General features: G+C 40.2%; 1 protein-coding gene across 1 annotated transcript in view; it reads right to left on the reverse strand.

Annotated features, from left to right (window-relative positions):
• Nucleotides 1-23,678, reverse strand: part of kpnb3 (karyopherin (importin) beta 3) — a 52,880-nt gene that overhangs the window by 11,986 nt on the left and 17,216 nt on the right. The window contains exons 6-17 of the mRNA XM_078402241.1: nucleotides 22,350-22,454; nucleotides 19,255-19,377; nucleotides 18,199-18,319; nucleotides 16,415-16,502; nucleotides 13,890-13,996; nucleotides 10,339-10,463; nucleotides 9,857-9,946; nucleotides 8,464-8,637; nucleotides 7,144-7,362; nucleotides 6,979-7,062; nucleotides 4,380-4,512; nucleotides 1,916-2,037 (exon numbers count right to left, since the gene is read on the reverse strand). Of these exons, the coding sequence (XP_078258367.1) occupies nucleotides 1,916-2,037; nucleotides 4,380-4,512; nucleotides 6,979-7,062; nucleotides 7,144-7,362; nucleotides 8,464-8,637; nucleotides 9,857-9,946; nucleotides 10,339-10,463; nucleotides 13,890-13,996; nucleotides 16,415-16,502; nucleotides 18,199-18,319; nucleotides 19,255-19,377; nucleotides 22,350-22,454 (1,491 nt within the window). The remainder of the gene's footprint in view (nucleotides 1-1,915; nucleotides 2,038-4,379; nucleotides 4,513-6,978; nucleotides 7,063-7,143; nucleotides 7,363-8,463; nucleotides 8,638-9,856; nucleotides 9,947-10,338; nucleotides 10,464-13,889; nucleotides 13,997-16,414; nucleotides 16,503-18,198; nucleotides 18,320-19,254; nucleotides 19,378-22,349; nucleotides 22,455-23,678) is intronic.

Below are 23,678 nucleotides of genomic sequence, written 5' to 3' on the forward strand. Positions count from 1 at the left end.
TATACAGTTTGATAGTCACAGGGGAAAAAGGGTCTCCTGTGACGTTCTATGCTGCATCTTGGTGTAACCAGTCTGTTGCTGAAGGTGGGTCAAGATGTGGTCTGAAGAAGGGTCTCGACCCGAAACGTCACCCATTCCTTCTCTCCCAAGATGCTGCCTGACCTGCTGAGTTACTCCAGCATTTTGTGAATAAATCTGTTGCTGAAGGTGCTGAGTATTCTGAAGATACTCATGAGATACAATCCACTGGGTGGCGTCAGCAATAGCTGCCTCGCCAAGAGTGTCTGTCCCTTCCTTTGTTGTTTGATAGTATGTGTTAAATATATGTTTTAGTGTTCTTTAGCTGTTTTATGTGGGGGGTGGGGGAAACTTTTTTAAATCTCTTACCTCGACAGAGATGCGATTTTTTTCCATATCGTATCTCCATCCGTACTGCGGCCTAACATCGAGTTGGCAGTGTTTGCTGGAGACCGACTTCGGGAGCTCCAAATGCAGGAGCCTGCGGGACTTACCAACATGGAGCTCATGATCCCTGTCGGGGATCGATTTTGAAGCTCCAACCGCGGGAGCTTGCGGACTTTAACATCGTGGAGCTCATGGTCTATAGTTAAAGACCAACTTCGGGAGCTTCGACCGCCCTGACTCAGGAGCTTCAATCGCCCCGATTGCGGATGGTTCGACTTCCCTGACCGCGGGAGAATAAAGAGGAAGACGATTGGACTTTATTGCCTTCCTTCACAGTGAGGAATCCGCTGTGGTGGATGTTTATTTCAACTTTTATGTAGTTGCGTGTCTTGTTGCTTTTTTTTTTTAGTATGGCTGTATGGTAAATCGAATTTCACTGTACCTTAACTGGTACATGTGACAATAAACTGACCTTGAAACCTTGAGTATGCAAAATAGTAGGAAATAGTCTGAAGAAGGGTCTTGACCCGAAACGTCACCTATTCCTTCTCTCCAGAGATGCTGCCTGTCCCGCTGAGTTACTCCAGCATTTTGTCTCTATATTTCATGCAAAATAGTTATTGTTGAATTCAATTATACTTTTTTTGCATTAGCCAATGCAGTGGGATAAACCATGTCAATGAAGTTTAGTGTCCACCTTTTATCTTCCTTGCACGAATGTGTGAAATCTGGATTTTTCATTCAGCCTTGTAGCCTGAGTTTAATGAACACAATTTGTTTTCAGAATAATGAATCTGGATTTACTTTAATAAGAATTCTACATTCTACTCATGTTTGGCTTAATGTCCAAGATTATGCAGGATTTTAAAATTATTTTTTCATTGGAATGGCCAGTATTTAATGTCCGAACCTAACTGCCTTGCAAAAGTGGTGGCAAGCAATGTCCTTGAAGTGATACTATGCTTCCGGTGACCAAACTCCCAATGAGAGGGAATATTTAACAATAAAAGAATAGCAACCTATTTTTAAATCAGGGCAGCGCAGAGTTTGGAGAGGAACCTGCAGGAACTCGTATTCCATTGCACCTTATCCCTCGGCCTACTTGGCTGGAAAGTTTGGGGGCTGAAGGTGCTCTCTGAGAACTCAAGGCACAGTTGGATACACACTGCATTGTTCACTAGGGATTGGTATACCAATCAAGCAGGCTGCTTTGTCATGGATAGTGTTGAAATTTGGGTTTTTCTGGAGCTGCACTCATCCAGGCAAGTGGAGAGTTTTCCTCCACACTCCTGATGTGCTTTGTGGATGGAAGAAAAGGTTTAGGATGTTGACCCAAGATGTGTCACTTGCTGCAGGAAAATCAGCCTCCAACATGTTCTGGAAACAACAGTATTTACATAAATGTATTCATATGTGATTAATTATTTACCATACATAACCAGAAAACTTTGTTTTGAAATAATGAGCACAATTAATCAAGAACTGTATTAATGAGTTAAATAGCCCTTACCAACATTTGACAGGCTGTTGCTTTCTCCTCCAACCCTGCAGTTTTTATTCCAAAACTTTGCTGATCACCAAGGTTTACAAACTCCCAGCCGTCATCCTCGCTCATGTTTTCCATATCTTGTGCTAATAAAAGTTGAACACTATAAAGCTTGCATAATAACAACTTGCTCATGAATATGCAATGTGCACATTAATTTAATTCACGTCATTCAAATACAAAGTGAATAAAACCAGGGAAAAAAGCAGAGCACAATCACGCAACTTCAAAAATACAGCCTGACTTGCTGCACATATTTGTCACAACTGCAACGTATCAGAACTTAAATGCAAGCTAAATGACTTTGACGATTCTAGGTTGTTTTATACAAAAGTGTATTCTAGTTCACCTTTCATGGCATGAGAATAGCCAAAAAACACTTTGCAGCAAATGAATACTTCTGACTAGTCATTATTGTAACGTAGAAATTAAATAAATCTCCCATAGATAATAGGTTTAAGTCGCCAGAGTGGACTCATGATCTCCAAAATACTGGTGTGATAGTTTTTTAGGTGCAGGCGAGGCCTTGGTTTAACAACTCACCAGAAAGTCAATTGCCACACAGAATTCCTGTGCAATGTATCCACAAATGGTACAGTTGATTATGATTTGTACATACATTTAATTTGCAAACTGAAAGCACTAAAGAACCAGTGGCAAAACCCAACTTTGTTTCTTTTTAAAAGACATGGGTGACAAAGACTCAGGTTCGATCCTGACTACGGGTGCTGCACTGTAAGGAGTTTGTACGTTCTCCCCGTGACCTGCGTGGGTTTTCTCCGAGATCTTCGGTTTCCTCCCACACTTCAAAGACGTACAGGTATGTAGGTTAATTGGCTGGGTAAATGTAAAAATTGTCCCTAGTGGGTGTAGGATAGTGTTAATGTACGGGGATCGCTGGGCGGCACGGACTTGGTGGGCCGAAAAGGCCTGTTTCCGGCTGTATATATATGATATGATATGATAATAGGTGCAGGAGTAGGCCATTCGGCTATTTGAGCCAGCACCGCCATTCACTGTGATCATGGCTGATCATCCACAATCAGCACCCCATTCCTGCCTTCTCCCCATATCCCTTGACTCCGCTATCTTTAAGAGCTCTATCTGTCTTCAGTTGACATGACCTTTATTCCACAACAGAAATGATTCACAATTGTGCAAGTCCTCTTCAATCTTTAGCTATTGAAGTATCTATCTACACCCATGAACATTGCAGTTGTCTCCCCATTTGGTCTGGTCTGTGCTTTGATGACTGATCATTGGCTCTTTGGAATTTGTTCCCAACTGTCAATTTGGTTCACAGTATATTTTCCCAGAGCATTAGAGACAGAGGGGTGATTTGATAGAGGTATATAAAATCATGAGGACAGAGATAAAATGAATGGACACTGTATTTTTTCCCTGGGGAGAAGTGTCCAGAACAAGAGTGCATATATTTAAGATGAGTGGGGAAGATTTAAAGGGGATTTTTTTCCTTCCAGAGAGTGGTGTATATATGGAACAAGACAGTGTTTGAGGTAGGTGCAATTACAACATTTAGGAGACACTTGGACAGTACATGGCTCGGAAAGATTTAGAGGGATCTGGGTCAAATGCAGGCAAATGGGACTAATACAACTTTGTCAGTATGGATGAATTGGGAGGAAAAGTCCATTTCTGTGCTGTAAAATGGTATACAAAACAGAAAATCCATAAATCTATCATTGCTACATATAAAATGTACTCGTGTGAAATGTAAAGCTTTTCATTATAAAAAAAATTGAATTAGGTCTGAGATTTCTTTTAATTGCCTATTGGCACCCAAAGCTCATATTTGATTGGTTCTATACACGACTATAATCCTACGATGAATGCTTCACTTAAGTACTCTTCTGAGGGGAAGCAACATAGAGTGCATTAGTGGGGGCTCAGTTGTCAATGAATTGAACGCACATTGCGTGAAAGTTAAAAGCTAGTGTATCCAATCCTCTCTTCAACGACATGCAGTCACAATTTTTAAATTAAAATATGAATTGGAAAGGTTATTCCAGCTGAATCAAGAATTCATCCCCAATATACGCATCCCATCTCATTGGGATAATCAAACCGCACAGAACAGAAATAAAGAGGCAAAAGACCTAGGATCTTTAAACCTTGAATCATTATTTACTATTGTACTTTGCAGGTGCTGTATTATTTAGCAGCTTGGATTAATATTCATTCAAGTTGTTCTGATACTTTTTTTAAAGGTACCATGTAGAGTGCAGCTAGTAAACATTAAATTTAATTGGACATGGCGAATATTTCAAATAGATTATTGAATTATGGTTTGTGAACAACAGAAACATGAAAACCATTCAATTAACTGATGCTATCCTGCTTTGAACAAAGCTCAAACTGTATCTATTTAGAATGTAAGATAACAGGGAAAGGTGTCATTTATACTTACTGTCCAGGAGGGCTACCTCAGGCTTAATTGAAGCAGTCTTCATCAATGGACCCATAACAACAGGAAGATACTGCTGAAACTCTTTACCAAGAATCTTGCACATTCTTGCCCACGCAGAGATCATGTAAGAAATCTGGAAGCAGAAAATATCAGACCAACAACTGACTCAAATATACACACCAACATCGAAACTAATATTTTCGTATCACTGCAGTTTTAAAAAAGGTAAGAATTTCAGTGGTTTAATTAAGAATTCATAGTTTACTGCAAGAAAACATTCTATGTTTCTGTGCATAAATCTCAGCAAGTTGTTTCCTGATTATAAAAGGAAAATGCACATTTGTTTTATTTATAGAACATAGAACAGTGCAACACAGGCCATTTGGCCGACAATATCTGTGCCGAACATGATGCCATTGTTTAGCTTTAGTTTGGTTTATTGCCTTCATTGGTCAGGAAGTCATGTTGCAACTTTAAAGGACTTTTGGAATATTGCAAGTAGCTTTGGTCACCCCATTCATTACAAGGAGGTTGTGGAGGCTTGAGAGGGTGTAGAATAGGTTTACCAAAATGCTGTATAGATTAGAGGGGATTAGCTATAAGGGATGATTAAACAACCTTAGTTTGTTTTCTTTGGAGCAGAAGGGAGGCTTGAGAACTATACAAAATAATGAGATGCATAGATAGACTAGACAGTCAGAACACTTTATAGACAAAAAGTGCTGGAGTAACTCAGCTGGTCAGGCAGCATCTCTGGAGAAAAAGATTGGGTGATGAAACATGCTGCCAGGGGTGGTGGTGCCGGCAGATATGATAGTAGCATTTAAGAGGCTTTTACATTGGCACATGGATATGCAGGGAATGAAGGGATATGAATCATGTGCAGGCAGAGGAGATTAGATGACTTGGAATCATGTTCAGCATGGATATCGTGGGCTGAAGGGCACATTACTGTGCTTTATCGTTGTTCATTCTATTGCTGTATATATTTATCATGCATTAGCAGCTGATCCCACATTAAGTAGGGTCATACCTAAAATTTATAGTTTGCTCTTTCCATTTCTAAAATTCTTTTTGGAAAGGACTCAAATATTTTTAAGAAACACAGATGACTCCACCATTGCATGCCAGCATTCTTCACTAGCACTATTTAGCAAACCAAACACCTCATCAACAAATGTGAAACTTCCATACTCATCAACCTGCTTCTGAAGGTCTGACAGAATACATAAATGGAAATAGTTTTTACTATTGGGGATGGTAGTTCAGTACTTTGGTATCCAGAGGACTGAGATACAAGATAATAAAAAAAAAAGATTCAGGTCACCGAGGAAGGCATTTTTACTTTGCAGGCAGTTGGTGCTTTGTGAACACACTGCCTGAAGTGCAAAGGTAGCAGATTCCACAGGCATTTTGGAAATACTTTCTAGGTGATGCGGAAAAAAATTAAGGAATTGGAGAATTCTTTCAAAGCGCCACCATGACACAATGGGGTAGAGTGTCGTCTTTTGCAGCATTGTTTGTTTCAACAACCAAGGCTCACCACTCCAAAGATTGCAAGCCTCAACCCAGTTGCACTCAACTTAAACCTTAAAAAAAAAAAACAGCTTTATTCCCCAAAGGAAATTGAAGAACATATTCTGCCCCAATCTTATCAAAGTCTTGAATGGACCTCATAATCTACAGATGTATTCCCGAACTTCCAATCTACCTCTTTGCGGTCCTTGCACATTTTTATCTCCACTTTATGTAGCTTTAACACTATATCCTGCACTATTTCTTATCTCATTTTGCACAAGTTGTACCCATGTATGGTATAATTGATGTGTGGTGTGATGTGCCGAGATAGTGGACAAAACAAAGTTCTTCACTGTATTTTGGCACACATGACAACAATAATAAATTAATAAACAAATATCAAAGTGCATAGACTTCCCTTGCCCCACTTTTAACTTCTTGAGTATCACTGACATTAATGGCCATTGTGGTCGTGCTCCCAACTACCTGTGCCCCATAAATTATAAATATCCACAGTACTATCCTAGTCCTCCTGTAAAAAGCTCTCAAAACCTACTTCGTTGCCCAAATGCACGGTCACATGCCCTAAATTGTCAAGTCAACAATGCCTTTGTGAAGAACCTCAAAAGGAAATAGTTTACACTTACACAGTACCCACCAATGTAGATAGGGTGTCCCAGAGCAATTTAGTACTTTTGAAGTGCAGTTGTTGTAATAGTAAAAAAAAGTGCCAAATTTGTATAGTGAACATCCCTCACATAGCAATAATGACAGGATATTAATGTGCATTATATAGAAATGTTAGATACCTGCTCTTTTGTTAAATAGTACCATATAACAGCAGACAGGACCTCAATTTAATATCACACCTAAAAGACAGTAACGCTGATATTGCCTGATTCCCTCTGCACGGCACTAAATAATCTTTACGTCTAAACTTAAGTCTCTAGAGTGGATATTGAACCCTCAGCCTTTGAAACCAGAAACTGGATTGGAAATCAAACCTTAGAGTGCTTTGCAGTACCACAGATGATTTATACGCACAATTTCCTGTTGCCTTTAGTTGCACAAGTCAACGTACCTGTGGGTCGTCATCCTCCAATTCACTGGAATCGGTTTGGGTCTTTAGAAGCAGCTGCATCACATCCGAGGCATCTTGCATAAACTGCAAAGCACACAGAAGTTAATGGACTGAACACCACTATTAACCCAGAAATGCTCTGGAAGTTTTAATAGATTGCATTACCTTATCTTTACCGACAGCAAGGCCTATTAAACTGATGCACTCGATTGTTTTTCCCCTCAGGAGTCGGAGCTCCTTCTGTATTCCATTTTCCACAATGTGCTTCAACGACGGCATAAACAGGTCATAATATGGTACAAATTTCTCCTCTGCAGTGTCTGCTACGGAGGCAATGGAGGTAACGACTTGCTCCAGCACCAGCTTAGTTCCTTTCTGTATGAGCTGTGGGGAGAGTAAAGTTTTAATATCATGTGGGTTTACAAGAGTCTCGAGGCATGGAGACAGCAGTAAATAAAGGAACAAAACCTATGGTTTCAGCATTTATCACTCTGAAGCAGGAGATGGCCATTTAGTCTCTAAAAGCTCTTCGTATTCAGCTAAAAAACTGGTTGATTCATACTGTAATTCTGCCTGCTAACTTCGACACCAACTCTTATTATATCTCAAAGATCAAGAATTTTCCCAACTCAGCAATGAAACTTTTATTTGACTCTCGTATCCATAAACATTTTGTGGAAAGTTCTACATTTTCAGTGTTAGTACCCTCAGAGATCTGATGCTCATTTATAACCACAAGCCCTTGCCTAGTGGAAAAACGTTTATTTTTACATACTTCATTAAACCCCTATATCACTTTAACCATTGCAACTAAATCACCCTTCAACCTGGAGTTTTCGCATCACAAAACAATCTATGCTCTGGGAGCCAATCTGCTGATTCTGCCTCAGCATTTTAATGGCTAATTGATTCTTCCTGAGGTACAGTGAGAAGAGTTTTCCAGATGGCTGGTGGCTGAAGCATCGCATTACCCTTGTCTTGAAGTAATGCCTACCCCATCAACTGTACACATTACTTTTTGTTTCGTGTATTCTGCCCTTCAGAAAATTCTGGTCTCATCTCCTAACTTAGTGTCCTTCTGTAACCTTGCTTGTACAATTCTCTGCTGTGGACATTTATGTGGTCATATGACAAGGAACAGTACACTAGCAGCTGCACATTGTACTTCACCTTGAATTTTGACTCCATTCACACTAATTGACCCAGAATCTCACAAGTAAGATAATAAAGACAGTTGCGAATACATTACAGGTTTAACATTGGATTTCTACCCTTATTTGTTCAGCTGAGATAAACACAATGAAAAGGCGAGTGTCCAGTGCAAACATTGCTGGTCAAAAACACACCGACAAAATTTTATTAACCTCCCTCTTTATCCATACTTCAGTGACAATACCCTTACTAACTTACAGTTTTAGTGTAAGTAACTAGTTCTCATTTGCAGCAAGCAACTAAAAGGTCACTGAAGAATTAAAAGGAAGTTACCTCCTGTAATTTAGCCACCATAATAACGTGCAGATGGTTTACGAGATTATCCAGGTATGGGAGCAACAGCGACTTTGGGCAATCTTCAGTGAAGTTAATAAGAGCAGCAGCAGCGTGAGCTTGAACTCGTGGATTAGCCTGATCTTCCATTGTTTGTAAGAGTGCTGAGATGACCTGTTTGAAACAAAACAAACACTGACACACCAGACTGGTAAAGTGCCCTTTGTGCACTGATTTTGGAAGGATTTCTACATAGTCTTGGTTCAAGCAGAATTGGGATAATGTAAACTTTAGGATGAACTGGATAATGGTGAAGCCATTCAGACATGACCTATGCCCGTTTTAGTACCAGCAATTTATTCATTCACGAGACATAGAAAAGATAGGCAAGGACAGCATTTGTTGTCCATCTTCAAATGCTCTTGAACAATAGGTTTGTTGGACCCTTGCAGATGCTATTTTTGAGAGTTAACTATACAGTTGTGGATTTAGAAGCGCACTTCAACTACAATGAGCAAGAATGGCAGAATACTTCATTCATTCATTCAGATGGATCTTTATAAAAATCAGGTAGTTTCATGACAATCTTTACTGGCACTGGCTTTCTATCCGATATTTAATGATCCAAGTTGAAATTAAACAGATTGCTTGGTGGGATTTGAACAGATGCTACTGATTCAACAGACCATTATTGAGTTGCTCATTAAATCATCCACTGCTAATCCAATGTAACAATAGTACAGTACCTTTTATGAATTAATGTCAAGTACAATATCTTAACAATTGCTAGAACAACTGAATGGATCAGGTAGCACCTGTAGAGGGAAATGGACAGCTGATGTTTTTGATTGAACCCTTCTTAAGTCAGACTGAGGAAGGGTCCTGACCAAAAATATCTGTCCGTTTGTCTACAGATGCTGCTTGACCCTCTGAGTTTCTCCAACAGTATTTTTTTTTTTTAACGCAAGATTCCAACATCGCCCATCTCTCATTCTCTAGTCAGAGTCATAGTGTGTGGAAACAGGTTCTTTGGCTTAAAATGCCCCATCCACATGAGCCACACTTGTCTGCGTTTGGCCCATATCCCTCTAAACCTGTCCTATCCATGTACCTGTCCAATTGATTTTTAAACGATAATCCCTGCCTCAACTTCCTCCTCTGGAAGCTCGTTTCATACATCCACCACCCTTTGCATGAAAATGTTACCCCTAAGATTCCTATAAAATCTTTCCCCCTGCATCTTAAACCCATGCCCTCGGATTCTCTATTCCCCTGCTCTGCGCAAGAAACTGAGCGTCCACACGATCTATACATCTCATGATTTGTAGTCTCTGTAATATCTTAACACTGGCTTGTAAACACGACAATTCATAATTGAAAAGATGATGCTTACCTTGTCATGAAACTTTCTCTGGAATGTTGGTGCAAAGTCTGTGGCCATCTGGCCAACGGCATTACATGCTGCATATCTAACCCTTGGGTGCTAAAATGAAATCAAATGCACATTATATTTCAAATCCTGCACATCAGAACTGAAGGTTACAATTTAAAAAAACACTCTCCCCTAACCATATATGAGCAATATATCTGTAAATAATTACCTTGACATTACAACTTTTACCAATTTGCCTATAGTTATAATCGCCAAGCCCCACATAACTTTATCAAAACAGTGGGTTTTTTAAATTCTGTATCACACTCCTGAACTAAACTTCACTACTTAAGTTTAGACTCTGACTAAACAAATCCGCTCTTTAGATCCAACCCACAGATATTTTAACCAAATGCAAACTTTATGTCGAAGCACCGAGAACTATCAGGAGATTCGCACCACGCTTTTACTGAAGCAATGCAATTGTATTTTGTTTCACTTACTGGATCTTGAAGGAATAGCAAGACAAAATTCACAATTTCATTGAGGATCCCCTCCATTTGCTGATGGCAGCCTTCGCCAATCGCTGATAGGGCCATCAGCCCTGCGTGCCTGTACTTCCAGTCAGCTGCAGGGGAACATCATAACTTGTGTTAATGCTAGAAAACATCTTCAAAGCCCAATTAGGCAAAATAATTGAGACCTGGATAAACAACTGGGGAAAACCATTTAAAATGTTGCTGGAAAATTATGTTTTATAGTTCATTTTAAGGGAAGAAAGATTGTAGAGATGCAAGGAGAGAACATCATGTCAATTCTGTACAGTGGAAGGTACAGTCAAAAATGCTGAAACTACAAAAAACCATTGAAGTGCTCCTAAGTTGCAGCGAGGCAGCCAAATTGTGCACCAAATCTCAAACAGTGGGAAAACCAACAAATGGTCAACATGTTTTAAGGATGCTAATTGTAGGATTAATACTGGCTGTTCTGAGCCAATATCAACTAAGCAATATCAACTACAACACAGTCAACTTGCTGACATGCAAAACATCACTTCCAGTAAATGAATTACCCAAGTATTCAATTAAAGAATTCAACTAATGTAAGTTAGAAGCTAGATACCAGTAGAACAACCACATCACAGACAATGTAGTGTAAGAAAATAACTGCAGATGCTGGTACAAATCGACGGTATTTATTCACAAAATGCTGGAGTAACTCAGCAGGTCAGGCAGCATCTCAGGAGAGAAGGAATGGGTGACGTTTCGGGTCGAGACCCTTCTTCAGACAATAATGACTTTCCAAATGTTAATCAGTTTGTATTAAAGCAGCTTCCATAAATTTACAAATAATTTATTCCATACAAGCTTGGCATTTTAGGGAGAAAGAACACATTAGCTTTAGGGTAAATATATTTTCAGTAGTCGGCTGATCAAAATGAAGAGATTCAAACAGATCGGTTGAATCTGTTTGAATTAACTACAGCTTTCTTCAAGTCAATAGGAAAAAGTAGGCTTAGAGAAGACTGAACACCATATGGGGCGTGGCTGTGTTCTGCAGCTGCGGCTCACCGGCAGTCTCTCTGTCTTTTTTTTTGTTTTTTGTCTATTGTCATCGTTTAATGTACGTTTTGTTTTATTTTTAACTCTGTGTATGTGGGGGGGTGGTGGGGGAGTTGGGGGAAACCTTTTTTCAAATCTCCTCCTCAACGGAGATGCGACCTTTACCGTGTCGTATCTCCGTTCGCGCTACGGCCTAACATCGTGGAGTCGGCGGCCTCCAGCTGGGATCGACCTTGAAGACTCCGGTCGCAGGGCCTGGACTTACCATCTCGGAGGCTTCGGCCGTGGGCCCTGCAGACCGCAACATCGGGAGTTCGCAGGTCCCTGGCTGGCGACCGGTTTTTGGGAGCTCCAGCCGTAGCAGCTTCAACCGCCCCGAAGTGCGAGGTATGATCGACCCGCTCGCAGGCCCTTCATCGCCCTGCTCGGCTCGGCCCTGGGACTTTCCATCGCCCGGTGGGGGCTCAGGACTTTCATCGGCCTGCTTGGCTCGGCCCTGGGACTTTCCATCGCCCGGTGGGGGCTCAGGACCTTCATCGGCCTGCTCGGCTCGGCCCTGGGACTTTCCATCGCCCGGTGGGGGCTTCAAAAAGTTGGGAGCCTCGATCACCTCGTGGCACCACGGGAGAAGAAATCAGGAGGAGATAAGACTTTGCCTTCCAACACAGTGAGGGTGTGCCTAGAGCAATCACTGTGATGGCTGTTTGTGTAAAAATTGTGTAAAAATTGTATCTGTGTGTCCTGTGCTTTTTGTTGTCTACTGCCGGACCCTGACGTGAGAGGACGCTGGCGTTGTTTATTCGCCGCTTCTCCGTTAGGATAGTTTGTCTGTTTGTTTTTATGTTTGATTGTTTATGTAAAGCGCTTTGAGCACCTGATAAGGCGCTATATAAAATAAATGCTTATTATTATTATTATTATTATATGTATCAGAACTAGCTTATCAAAAGCAGCAGAAAAGAGGCCATGTAATGCCTCTGATCTATTCTGCTAAGCAGAGATAATTTTTAAAGAAATTAAAGCAAAATAAAATGTTATCTGCAAATAAGCATTCCAAATTTCTACATAGAAATCATTTTCAATCTTGAAATTTCAATTTCAGTCTTGAAAGTCTAGTTCTTAAATTATGCCCCTTTGTTCCAAGTGCATTGATCAGTTGAATTAGTTTTCACAATCCCATTTTTGCAGTCAATTATCTTAACAGTATGTATGCATTTCTCAGTGTAAAAAAAAAACTACAGGCAATGACAAATATGTGTAAATAGTGCGCAGTAATACTGGAATTGATTTAGTTAAGAAGTCCCATTTCTGAAATAAAACCAGGTTATGAGTCTGAAGAAGGGTCTTGACCCAAAACATCACCAATTCCTTTTCTCCAGAGATGCTGCCTGACCCGCTGAGTTAGTCCAACTTTGTGTCTATCCAGGTTACGAAACGCCATTTGTTCCTTCACGAGTGCTGCTGTGTACTTCCACTTTCATGGGGGATTTCCTCAAGAACCTCTCCACTGTGTAGATTTTGAACACATTGTAAAGGAGAAACTGATATTCAGGCATGCATACAAATCTGGTAGACATTATTCAGACCTATTTGTGGGGACTTTGTTTTTGGGTGGCCAAGGTGCATTGTTGGATGCAATCAGACAATGCTTGTTAATCAATTATAGAAACTAAATACAAATAACACTAAAATAAATTGGGTTGGCAAACCACCCTCAATCAGAAACTGACGTATCACAAAACCAGAATTGGCAAGATTCCTTAGATCTAAAATAATCTAAGTAGAATCAATGAAATTTATATTAATTGAGATGGGATATGCATGGTATAGAATGCGGAATAGAGGGAACAATTTGCCAGCAGTATATAAACCGACAAAGTACATTTTACTTAATTTGCACAATCTTGAAGGCAAATCGATACCATTAATACAGTGTCATCCACAATTTAGTGCTCTTCGGTACAAGCAAATTTATGTTCAAATTACAAAGGATCGTAAGCATCTTTTTAAAAAAAATTAGTAAAAATTTTATGATACTACAGCAATCTTGGAAATCAAAAATAATTTTAGGTGCAGGAAATCTGAGATAAAAACCAAGTGCTGGAAGCTTTCAGCATATCAGGCAGTACTCTCGTGGAAGGAGAGAGTGTTAAAGATTGCAGGTCCAGGACGAATTGTCAGGTCTACCCTGGATCTTGGTGAATGGTCTCGTACCTAAAAGATTAACCACCTTTCTCTTTCCTCGGATGCTGCAGTGTTTCCAGCATTTGCTGTCGTTTTCGACTGCAGCAATATTGCTTTAAATAGTTTTGAAACCAATGTTTGATAACTGCAGGTACATGGCCCACTCACCTAATGTAAACTGCTTCAAAGGGAAAGCATAAAACATGTTACAATTTTAGCTCATTTCATTTGGACATTCTTTATAAACCGATGACCAAAATAGATGCCCATGTGAAAGGATTCAAAATTACTGAATACGTTATACTCACAGTTTTGCAACATCTGCATGATGTGTTCTTTTATCAGTGGGAGCACCACTTTACCACCAAGGCCACAAGCTACCCTGTCCAGGGCACTCTCACCAGCAACAGCATTGCTAGATTAAGAGAAAAAGAAATCTTGAGTTCCAAAAGAACTGAAATTACCAAAGCTTAAATCATGTCCCAGAATTTAAAGTCCAAAGAAAAATGCCTCAAATCCTTTTTTAAACTGAAGCCCAAGAATAAGGTAATTACTTTGGCAAGTCTAGATTTGAACTGCATATCTGACTTAGAAGTTTTACCATTATTCCTATTTTAGGACACATTTTACTAATATTTATACACCACCTTTTATGTAGTTAAACAATACAAGATATTTCACAAGAGTATCATCTGACATTAGACAGTAACCACCTTTCATCTCCTTGCTATCACTGATAAATCTACATCTGCCTTAAAAATATTCAAAGATTTTGCCTCCTTTGTCTTTGAGAAAAAGTTCAAAAGGTTCACAGCCCTTGGAAAAAATACCATCCGAAATGGGCAATCTCATTCTTAAACTATAACCAATAATTTTAGGGTTCCCCACAAGGAAATGTCCATCCCATGTCCACCCCAGCAAGACCTATTGAAATTAATTTAGAACAAGCAGCCGTACACTTGTCTTCAGTATTTTTGGCCATTTTGTTTTTCAGCTGAATGGAATAAATACTGCCCGAGTCCGCAAGCTGTGGACTTATCTGGGGCTTTTTGTGTTAATTATCCTGACCTAGGCACTTGCAGTGGTTAGGCTGGCCTGTATTCATTAGGGGAAGGGGAACACCCCTCTTCCATTGAAGTAAATGGCACCACACCCTATACAGGACCATTGATAACCTTCATGGACTGATCCAAGATGGTGGGAGTGGGAAAACAGTGCTTGTGAGCAAGCTGGGGTCTTATCTCCTGCGGTCTCAGAAGTGCTCTGGTCGTTCTGAGGTTGGCCATGGGAGGCGTCCCTGGCACGGAGGCGAAGCGGTGGCCATGCAAGGTGAGCGCCGGCCCATTCAATAGTCGATGTGCCTGGATCAGGGAACCAAGACGCCAAGTGGCGGATTAGACATGGCCTGCAGCAGCACGTAGCAGCAGGGCAGTGGTAGAGAACATTAACAACATCGCCTGACTAGGATGATCTCTGCAACTCAGTACTGCCATCAAAGCAATAGGTCTTAATGGCCGCAATAAACCTCTACATTTTTAACAACTTTGGACTTGAATCATTCATAATGGCACCGGAAACATGGCGACTCTTGTATACTTTCTCAGTGTCATCTCCTATTCCTACACTCTTGTACTTAAGATTGTGCTTTTATAATAATATATTCCTTTATTCGTTCCACACCAGGGAAATTTACAGTATTACAGCAGCAAAGTGGATAGCAAGAGATCATTCATTATAAATAAAAGATACATAAATTGTCATCAGTTTTCTGTGCGTTCTTAGCTGTTATTGTTGACTCGTCTGCTGGGAGCAGTGCTGGTTGTGCAGTCTCACTGCAGTGGGATGGAAGGACCTCCTATATTTCTCCTTCACGCACTTGGGGTGAAGGAGTCTGTCACCGAAGGAGCTACTCAGTGCAGTGACAGTGTCCTGCATGGGGTGGGAGTCGTTGTCCAGCAGCTATGTTAGCTTTGCCATCATCCTCCTCTCTCCCACCACCTGCACAGCAGTCTTGCAGTGAGCTACACAGACCTTTGCCTGCCCTCAAGTAATACAAACTCGGAGGGCAACAAATCGTCAAAATAAAAGCATAAATGCTCAATGCAGCAGCATTCAGAAGCCTCTTCCAAATAGTCAATAGCAATGCTTTTCATGATAACCAGATATTGAAGCATCTCCTTTCACTTGCCAGGCAATCATTGACAAAGTAAATACATTTGTAGCTAAAGGAATAAATAGACAACCCAAAAAAAGTCTTCATACTTTTGAATTATACCTGCCCACTTCACATACCTTATGGGCAGCTCTGCCCAGGACAGGATGGCCCTGCAGAGAGTAGTGCGTTCGGCAGAACGCATCATGGGAACTACACTCGTCCCCCTGCAGGACCTATACATCAGGAGGTGCAGATCCAGAGCAAGCAAGATCATGAGGGACCCCTACCACCCCAGCAACGGACTGTTCCAGATGCTACGATCAGGCAAATGCCTCCGCTGTCACGCTGTGAAAACGGAGAGGATGAGACGGAGTTTCTTCCCACAGGCCATCAGGACTGTCAACTTTTATAACTCCAGAGACTAAATTTTTGTCTACACTATAGTAACTTATTAACTTTATTTATATGCTGTAACTGTAATTCTTTTTTGTGCACAATCCGCAGGCATTGCCACTTTCATTTCACTGCACATCGTGTATGTGTATGTGACAAATAAATTTGACTTGACTTGATAAAACACAAAAAAGTCATTCTGAATTCTGGTTCAAATTCCTTGGTGTTCATTTTATTTGACCCCTTATACTTTTCTGTATTAACTAATTTTCAAGTACGAGTTACCTGTCAAAGTCATCATCTTCCAGCTCATCTGAATTTGACCAGTTGTCATCATTTTCTAAATCCACCATCATTGCCAGCATCTGAGGAACTGAACCAAGAAATTTTAAGCAGATGCTTTAGGTAGAAGACGTAAACCCAAAGAATCTGATTGCAAATTGCAGAAATTCACTACAGCACTTGACTGACAACGCTGAATTTATAACCATAAAAACAATGAGCATATAATTTCATTTACATACCCAAGCCCTCCTATAATTTCACACCAATAGTTTATTGCAGTTACAATTTTCTTCCTAAACACATCCTATTAAATAGAAATTGTCAGTGTAGTTTAAACATAATTTTCACTAACATTTTAAAGAGAATTAAGAAAATAAGCACACCGACTTGATCGGCTGTGCACAATACGGTGGCACTGATTCATTGAATGTACAAACTCATGGTTGTTAGAAAGTCACTCTCCTCATGCAGAGATAAACCACTCTTAAGACGGTTACAGACTCAGTACAAGTCCAAGCCAGAATGCAAATAACTGATACACTTACCATTCAGGCCCAGCACTTAAGTAACTAGATTTGATTTTGTACAGATTTGCATCATATAACTTTCACTTGTTGCACTGCCATGGAGAAATTTACCAGCATTCTCCTACTGCTATAGTTTTAGTTGGGAATTTGAAACTCCGTCAGAAGACAATAAGCCTTGGCATCTGCCAACTCATTGATTGATAATATCACATCAGCAACCTGAAATTAACTTCCAGAAATAATCGTAACTCTGTCTAACAATTTACATAAAGATAAGTTCAGACTTTTTGGTAATTTATACAATCTCAGCTGCACAACAGAAGTGTTTGTGTTTCACCATTATTTAAGGTTGTATGGGAACAGGAACACTCAGTTTCCCGACAGCCCACAGAAATGTTTTCACAAGTTAGGACGTATATTCTTGCTGCAATACGAGACTATTCGGTGGTTTGCACTAAAGAGATATCACCCAAACCCACACCAAGCTCCCACTCGTCATATTTAACTTGCAAATAACATGGAGTATCCCATCACATGAGCCTTATCAAACAAAAGCTGACCCAGGGAGGTAGAAAGATTTGGTTAAAGAGAAATGCTAAAAGGTATCTTCAATCAAGAGAAGTATTAGGAAGTTTAGGGGTTGTGTTTCTATGGTGAGATTTGGAAATATAGTGTGAGGATTTGAGGCTGCCAAAGATCAGCATGATCATATTTAATGGTAGGGGAGGCTTGAAGGGCCTCATGGTCTTCTCCTGCTCCCCTTTTCTTATGTTCTTGTATTCAAATCCGTACATTTGGAATATTGTGTACAAGACCCCCAAAGTAGTGAAGCAGAAAAATCATGGCGAGTCAAGGACTGTAAAATATTTTAGAGAAAACGTCTGAGTGATTCTAGTCATTGTAAGGTCAAGTGAAAGTATCATAAATCCAAAATTGCGAGAAAAATTGAGAGAAGACAGCAGAGGAGAATTATGTGAAGAGAGTTACGAGACTGTGGAATTCACCAAAGTTTAGAGGTTGGCACAGCAGCCATTTTATCCTTCAACATTTGATTAAGTGGTTGAATAGAAATGGAAACAGTTGGTAAAAGAGATTGGGGACATTAGGCAAATGCAGACAACCTCCTGCAAAGGCAGAGTGAGCCAAAAGGCCCAATTCTGTGTTATAGGATCTATACTCTTCTAATAAAAGATTTGGTATATGCATAATCATTAATCAAGAGTTAAGAAATTCCAATAAGTACCAGTTGTTACTTACTGGCTTGAGACACAATATTGCTATGCTTTCTTAACATGGCAGAGGCAGTCTCCGACAAAGTCACTATTACTTCTAGGGCCAGCTGACGCTGCATGTTTTGCAGATTGGTGTCTGCACAGAGCTGTAAGTTAGAAAGGGCAATTCATCATTAACAAGTTAACATTTGCAAAGACCATAAAGCAAAATGATTTGATCATTTAAGCAGCACAACCAGCTCTGGAAAGGTAATTTAACTAAAGACGCAATATGGAACAAGGTAAAGATCACCTGCTTTCACAGCCCTTTTTCCTTCTCCCATTGTACTACCTTACAATTTAAGACAGGACTCGGCCACTGAAGTTAAATCAATTCCTCTACCCTTTACTGTGATGTTTTCTTAAGATATATAAATACAATACACACCATACATTTAAGGCGATGGATTACTTCATCAAAAAAAGATTTGTTCCTGATACAGCTTTTTTGAAATCTGGAAAAGATAATGTGTTCACCTTCTAGACTACAGAATCTCTAAGGGTTGTTTCAACAGGGCAATTAGGGCAGCAACATTACATGGACCTGGAGTCAGACACATCCCAGACTGGGAAGGGGGCCAGGTATTCATCCTTATTGGACATCAGTGAATAGATGAGATTTAATTTTTAAAAATCAGTCAGGAAATTTCTTAGCCGCTGTTACGGATGGCAGATTTAAAAATTATTCCAGATTTATTTAATTAGCTTCCATGAAGAGATCTGAACTCATGCCCCCAATCATCAGAACATGCTTCCAGATTAATACCCCATTAATTTAACTGCTATGCCATTCTACCCCGACCTTCTGGGATCACGCTAAAAGATAATTCCCCCCAAATTTCAACCGTCCAAGCTGCAAGTTCACCTCCAATTAGGATATCATGTCTGTGAATACATTTATCCTGGGACACATGGGTAAGTGGTCAACAATTAGTCATAGGTTTGATAATCCAAGTACGAAATCCAAACACCTGAAGAGGAATACATTTATATGTTTACCTGCAAAATTTAAATTGGAAAAACAAATCTTCGCAGGCCTTACCTTGAGGCTTAACGTTAAGGTGGGCTCGAGATGAGGACGCAAATATTTTGGTGCCGTATCTGCAAGCTCCACCAATGACTTCAGCACAGAATCATCATTTTGATAACAGGAGTCATTGACAGCCTAAAATGATGAAAGAATGATAAGTAATAAAAGGAACAGGGCTATGTTGACATATTGGCATAAACAGTTATTTGAGGTCAACAAAACAACTAGTGTATCAAAGAAACAGTGCAATCTATTTGCAGAGCGAACAAGCAAAATATAACCCAACATAACATGTCCTTTAAACAAGGGGAACTACCTGCTCTCATTTGGAATGCATGATACCACTTTAAGGAGCAAAATGTTGCAGATAATGGAAGATTGAAATAAACAGAAAATGCTGCAAATAATCGATTGATAACGCAGCGTCTTCAGAAAGTGAAACAATTATTGTTCTCAGTCGAATGCCCATTGATGCAAAATGTTAACTTTTAAATGACCTGCTGAGTTTTTCCAACATTTTTTATCAGCACAAACTTAATTACGCGTTTCACCCTACATCACTACAGTTCACTTCTTGTATGTCCTGAATTTCTTTCAGCTTTCCACTGGCACTGATATCTACAACTGCCCACGTCACATGCTTCATGCATCGTCCTCTTAAAATATCCTCAAATCTCATCTGATCAGCCAAGCATTGTCACTGATTCCATTGTTGCTTGATATCTAGTTCTGTTGGATTACATGCCCACAAAGTAGCCTTGGATACTTTACTTCTTGTTTGGTATCTTCAATTGCAAGATGCCTATGACTGGCATTGCTGTTCAGTGCAACATTCACTACTCAAAAGCCTCCATTATTATATCAAAATTAACAAGGAAACACAGAATAATTACACTGCAACAGTTATTTTGAAGGAACAGCACTGAATCAGGGCTTTCAGTCCAAAAGCTCTATGTAGCTATTGCACCACACAAGGCGTTCAACCAGGTTCTGCATAGTGGGCTGCTCTCGAAGGTTAGATTGCAAGGAGAGATAGCTGAATGGATAGCAAATTGGCTCCATGGAAGGAAGCAGAGGGTAATGGTGGAAAGTTGTTTCTCAGACTGGATGCCTGTGACTGGTGGTGTGCCTCAGGGTTCAGTGCTGGGCCCGTTACCGTTTGTCATCTACATCAATGATTTGGATGAGAACATGCATGGCAAGATTAGCAAGTTTGCTGATGATACAAAAGTTAGTGGTTTTGCAGATAGTGAAGATGGTTGTGAACGATTGCAGCAGGATCTGGATCGATTGGCCAGGTGGGCGGAGGAATGGTTGATGAAATTTAATACAGTGTGAGGTAATGCATTTTGGGATGTCAAACAAGGGCAGGACCTACACAGCAAATGGTAGGCCACTGGGTAGTGTTGTAGAGCAGAGGGATCTAGGCATAAAGGTGCATGGTTCCTTGATGGTCAAGTCGTAAGAGAATAAGGTAGTCAAAAAGGTTTTTGGCACTTTGGCCTTCATCAGTCAGAATCATCATTGAATATAGAAGTTGGGAGGTCATGTATAAGACGTTGGTGAGACTGCATTTAGAATATTGTGTTCAGTTCTGGGCACCATGCTATAGGAAAGATATTGTCAAGCTTGAAAGGGTTCAGAAAAGATTTACGAGAATGTTGCCAAGACTAGAGAGGGTGAGCTATAGGGAGAGGTTGAGTAGGCTGGGTCTCTATTCCATGGAGCGAAGGAGGATAAGGGGTGATCTTATAGAGGTGTATAAGATCATGAGAGGAATAGATCGGGTAGATGCACCGAGTCTTTTGCCCAGAGTAGGGGAATCGAGGACCAGAGGACATAAGTTCAAGGTGAAGGGGAAAAGATTTAATAGGAATCTGAGGGGTAACTTTTTCACATAAAGGGTGGTGGGTGTATGGAACACGCTGCCAGAGGAGGTAGTTGAGGCTGGCACTATCCCATTGTTTAAGAAACAGTTAAACAGGTACATGGATAGGACAGGTGTGGTGGGATATGGACCAAGCGCAGGCAAGTGGGACTAGTGTCGCCGTGACATTGTTGGCCAGTGTGGGCAAGTTGGTCCGTAGGGCCTGTTTCCACACTGTATCACTCTATGACTCTAAGCTTTATCTGCCCTCTGTCCCGATCAATATATTCAATTTCTTTTTTCAAGTTCACCTTAAATCCTTTTAAGCGCACTGTTGTCATTTGTATCAACTTCTTCATAAGGTTGCTCATTCACATTTCAGATCAATCTCCAGGTAATGAACATCCCACACCCCCACCCAAGCTTTCTATTAAAATCAACCATGTTAATCTATATTTACAATTTATGGATCATAGACTTACTAGTCATAGATCCTCCAACTTCAGTTAAACATTGAACATGCCTTTAGTAGTAAGTTGCCAGGCGAGGCAACAAATGTTACCTCCTCACACAATCACTAGTTATTTAGAATGACTTTGGCTTCTAAAGTTCATAATCTCTCAACAATTGTACAATTGATAGACACAGACAGCATGGAGCCTTAGAGTATTGCATTCAGTTCTGGGCACCATCTTATAGGAAAGATGTTGTCAAGCTGGAAAGGGTGCAGAGAAGACTTGAGTATTCCAGTACTCGAGGGACTGGGCTCTTGGGAGAGGTTGAGCAGGCTTGGACTCTATTCCTTGGAGCGCAGGAGGATGAGGGGGTAATGAATAAAAAAAATCATGAGAGGAATAGATCAGGTAGACGCACAGTCTCTTGCCCCAGAATAGAGAATCAAGAACCAGAGAACATATGTTTAAGAAGAGGGGGGGGAAAGATTTAATAGGAACCTGAGAGGTAACTTTTTCACACACAGGGTGATGGGTACATGGAATGAGCTGTCAGAGGAGGTAGTTGAGGTAGGTACTATCGCAACGTTTAAGAAACATTTAGACAGGTACATGGATAGGACAGGTTTAGAAGGAAATGGGCCATACGCAGGCAGGTGAGACTAATGTAGATGCAACATGTTGGTCGGTGTGGGCAAGTTAGATCGAAGAGCCTGTTTCCAGGCTGTACGATTCCATGACTCTAATCTTCAAGCACCTTCACAACAGCAGAAAGAAAAATTCTTTACCTGCAAAATTCCAGGCAACATGTCAGCAAAGTGCTTTTGCAATGGAGTGTTGTTCTCATTAGCCAGAACAAACGCAGCTGCAGCTCTTGCAGCCAGCATTCGAATCTGTAAAGGAAAGCCACATGGATGGAACAGCTTGAAAACCCAGTGTTGCTTTACATTATTTTGCACGATTAATAAGCTCCAATTAGTACAGAATCAGTTGCATACTCCAATAATGTACATCAGCAGGAAATGGAAAGAATGCATACTCCATTGATTGCATACCTCCACTCTTACGCCATATAATGCACTCCCTGTGTCTGGTTGCTCACGCACACCCATTTTTCATCATTCCACCACTTGTAGCCAAGACATCAGGAACCAAAGATCCCTCCTGAGTTCTGTAATTTTCTTGCGAAGTCTGACTCGCTCTTTTAATGCAACTTAAAACCTAACATACATGATCTAGTGACATGCATTGTTCGATAATACAGATAAAAACCCAGAGCCAGTATACTGCTTTAAAAGTGCTGCGCAGAGGCAACCTAATGTCCTATATGACTTCAGGCCTATTCATTTTAAATTGCAAATACCTTAGGTGCACATTTTATTAATACAGTTTATGATGTTTGACATTTACTATGATGACAAATTATGATTCTTCAAAGCATTTCAAAAAAGCCAAAAGGATACCAAATTCACTTACATTAACCTGAAAAAGTATTTCAATTTCTAATGTGCTGTGGCCAGAAGTAATTTATACAACACTTAGCAACTACCTGGGAAAATAGTGGTTATTTACTTCATTAAAACAATAAGTGGGAATGAAATGCACAACTATAAAGTACTTTATGAATTTTCACTGCTCCACTGTCTATTCCTTTTATGCTAATATCACCTTGGAAAAAACTTATATTTATAAAGCATCTTCCAGAACCTCATCTTATCCCAGTCAATGAAGCACTTCTGAACATCAGTAGTGATACAAAAGGGAACGCAGACCTTATCTGTACACAGCTGGCTTGTATGAATAGCAAAGCGATAATGACCAGATTGAGCGTTTCTCGAGAAAAGTATATTACTTTAAAATATTTTTTAACAAGAAACCAGTGACAAGAAGTGCGTTTTCGTTGACCAAGAATGTGAGAACCGGAGAGTCAATCTCAGAATATGGGGCAGCCAAAAAGGATAGAGATAAGTATACTCTTCAGATAGAGGGTAGCAAATGTTTGAAATTCCCCAACTAGGGCTGTGGAGGCTCAGTCACTGAATTCATTCAAAACAGAGGTCCATATCTTTCTGAACATTAAGGAGACCTAGAGATATACGGTTAAAGCAGGAAAGTGG

This window comes from Rhinoraja longicauda, chromosome 7 (genome assembly GCF_053455715.1).
Source record: "Rhinoraja longicauda isolate Sanriku21f chromosome 7, sRhiLon1.1, whole genome shotgun sequence".
Classification (NCBI taxonomy): domain Eukaryota; kingdom Metazoa; phylum Chordata; class Chondrichthyes; order Rajiformes; family Arhynchobatidae; genus Rhinoraja; species Rhinoraja longicauda.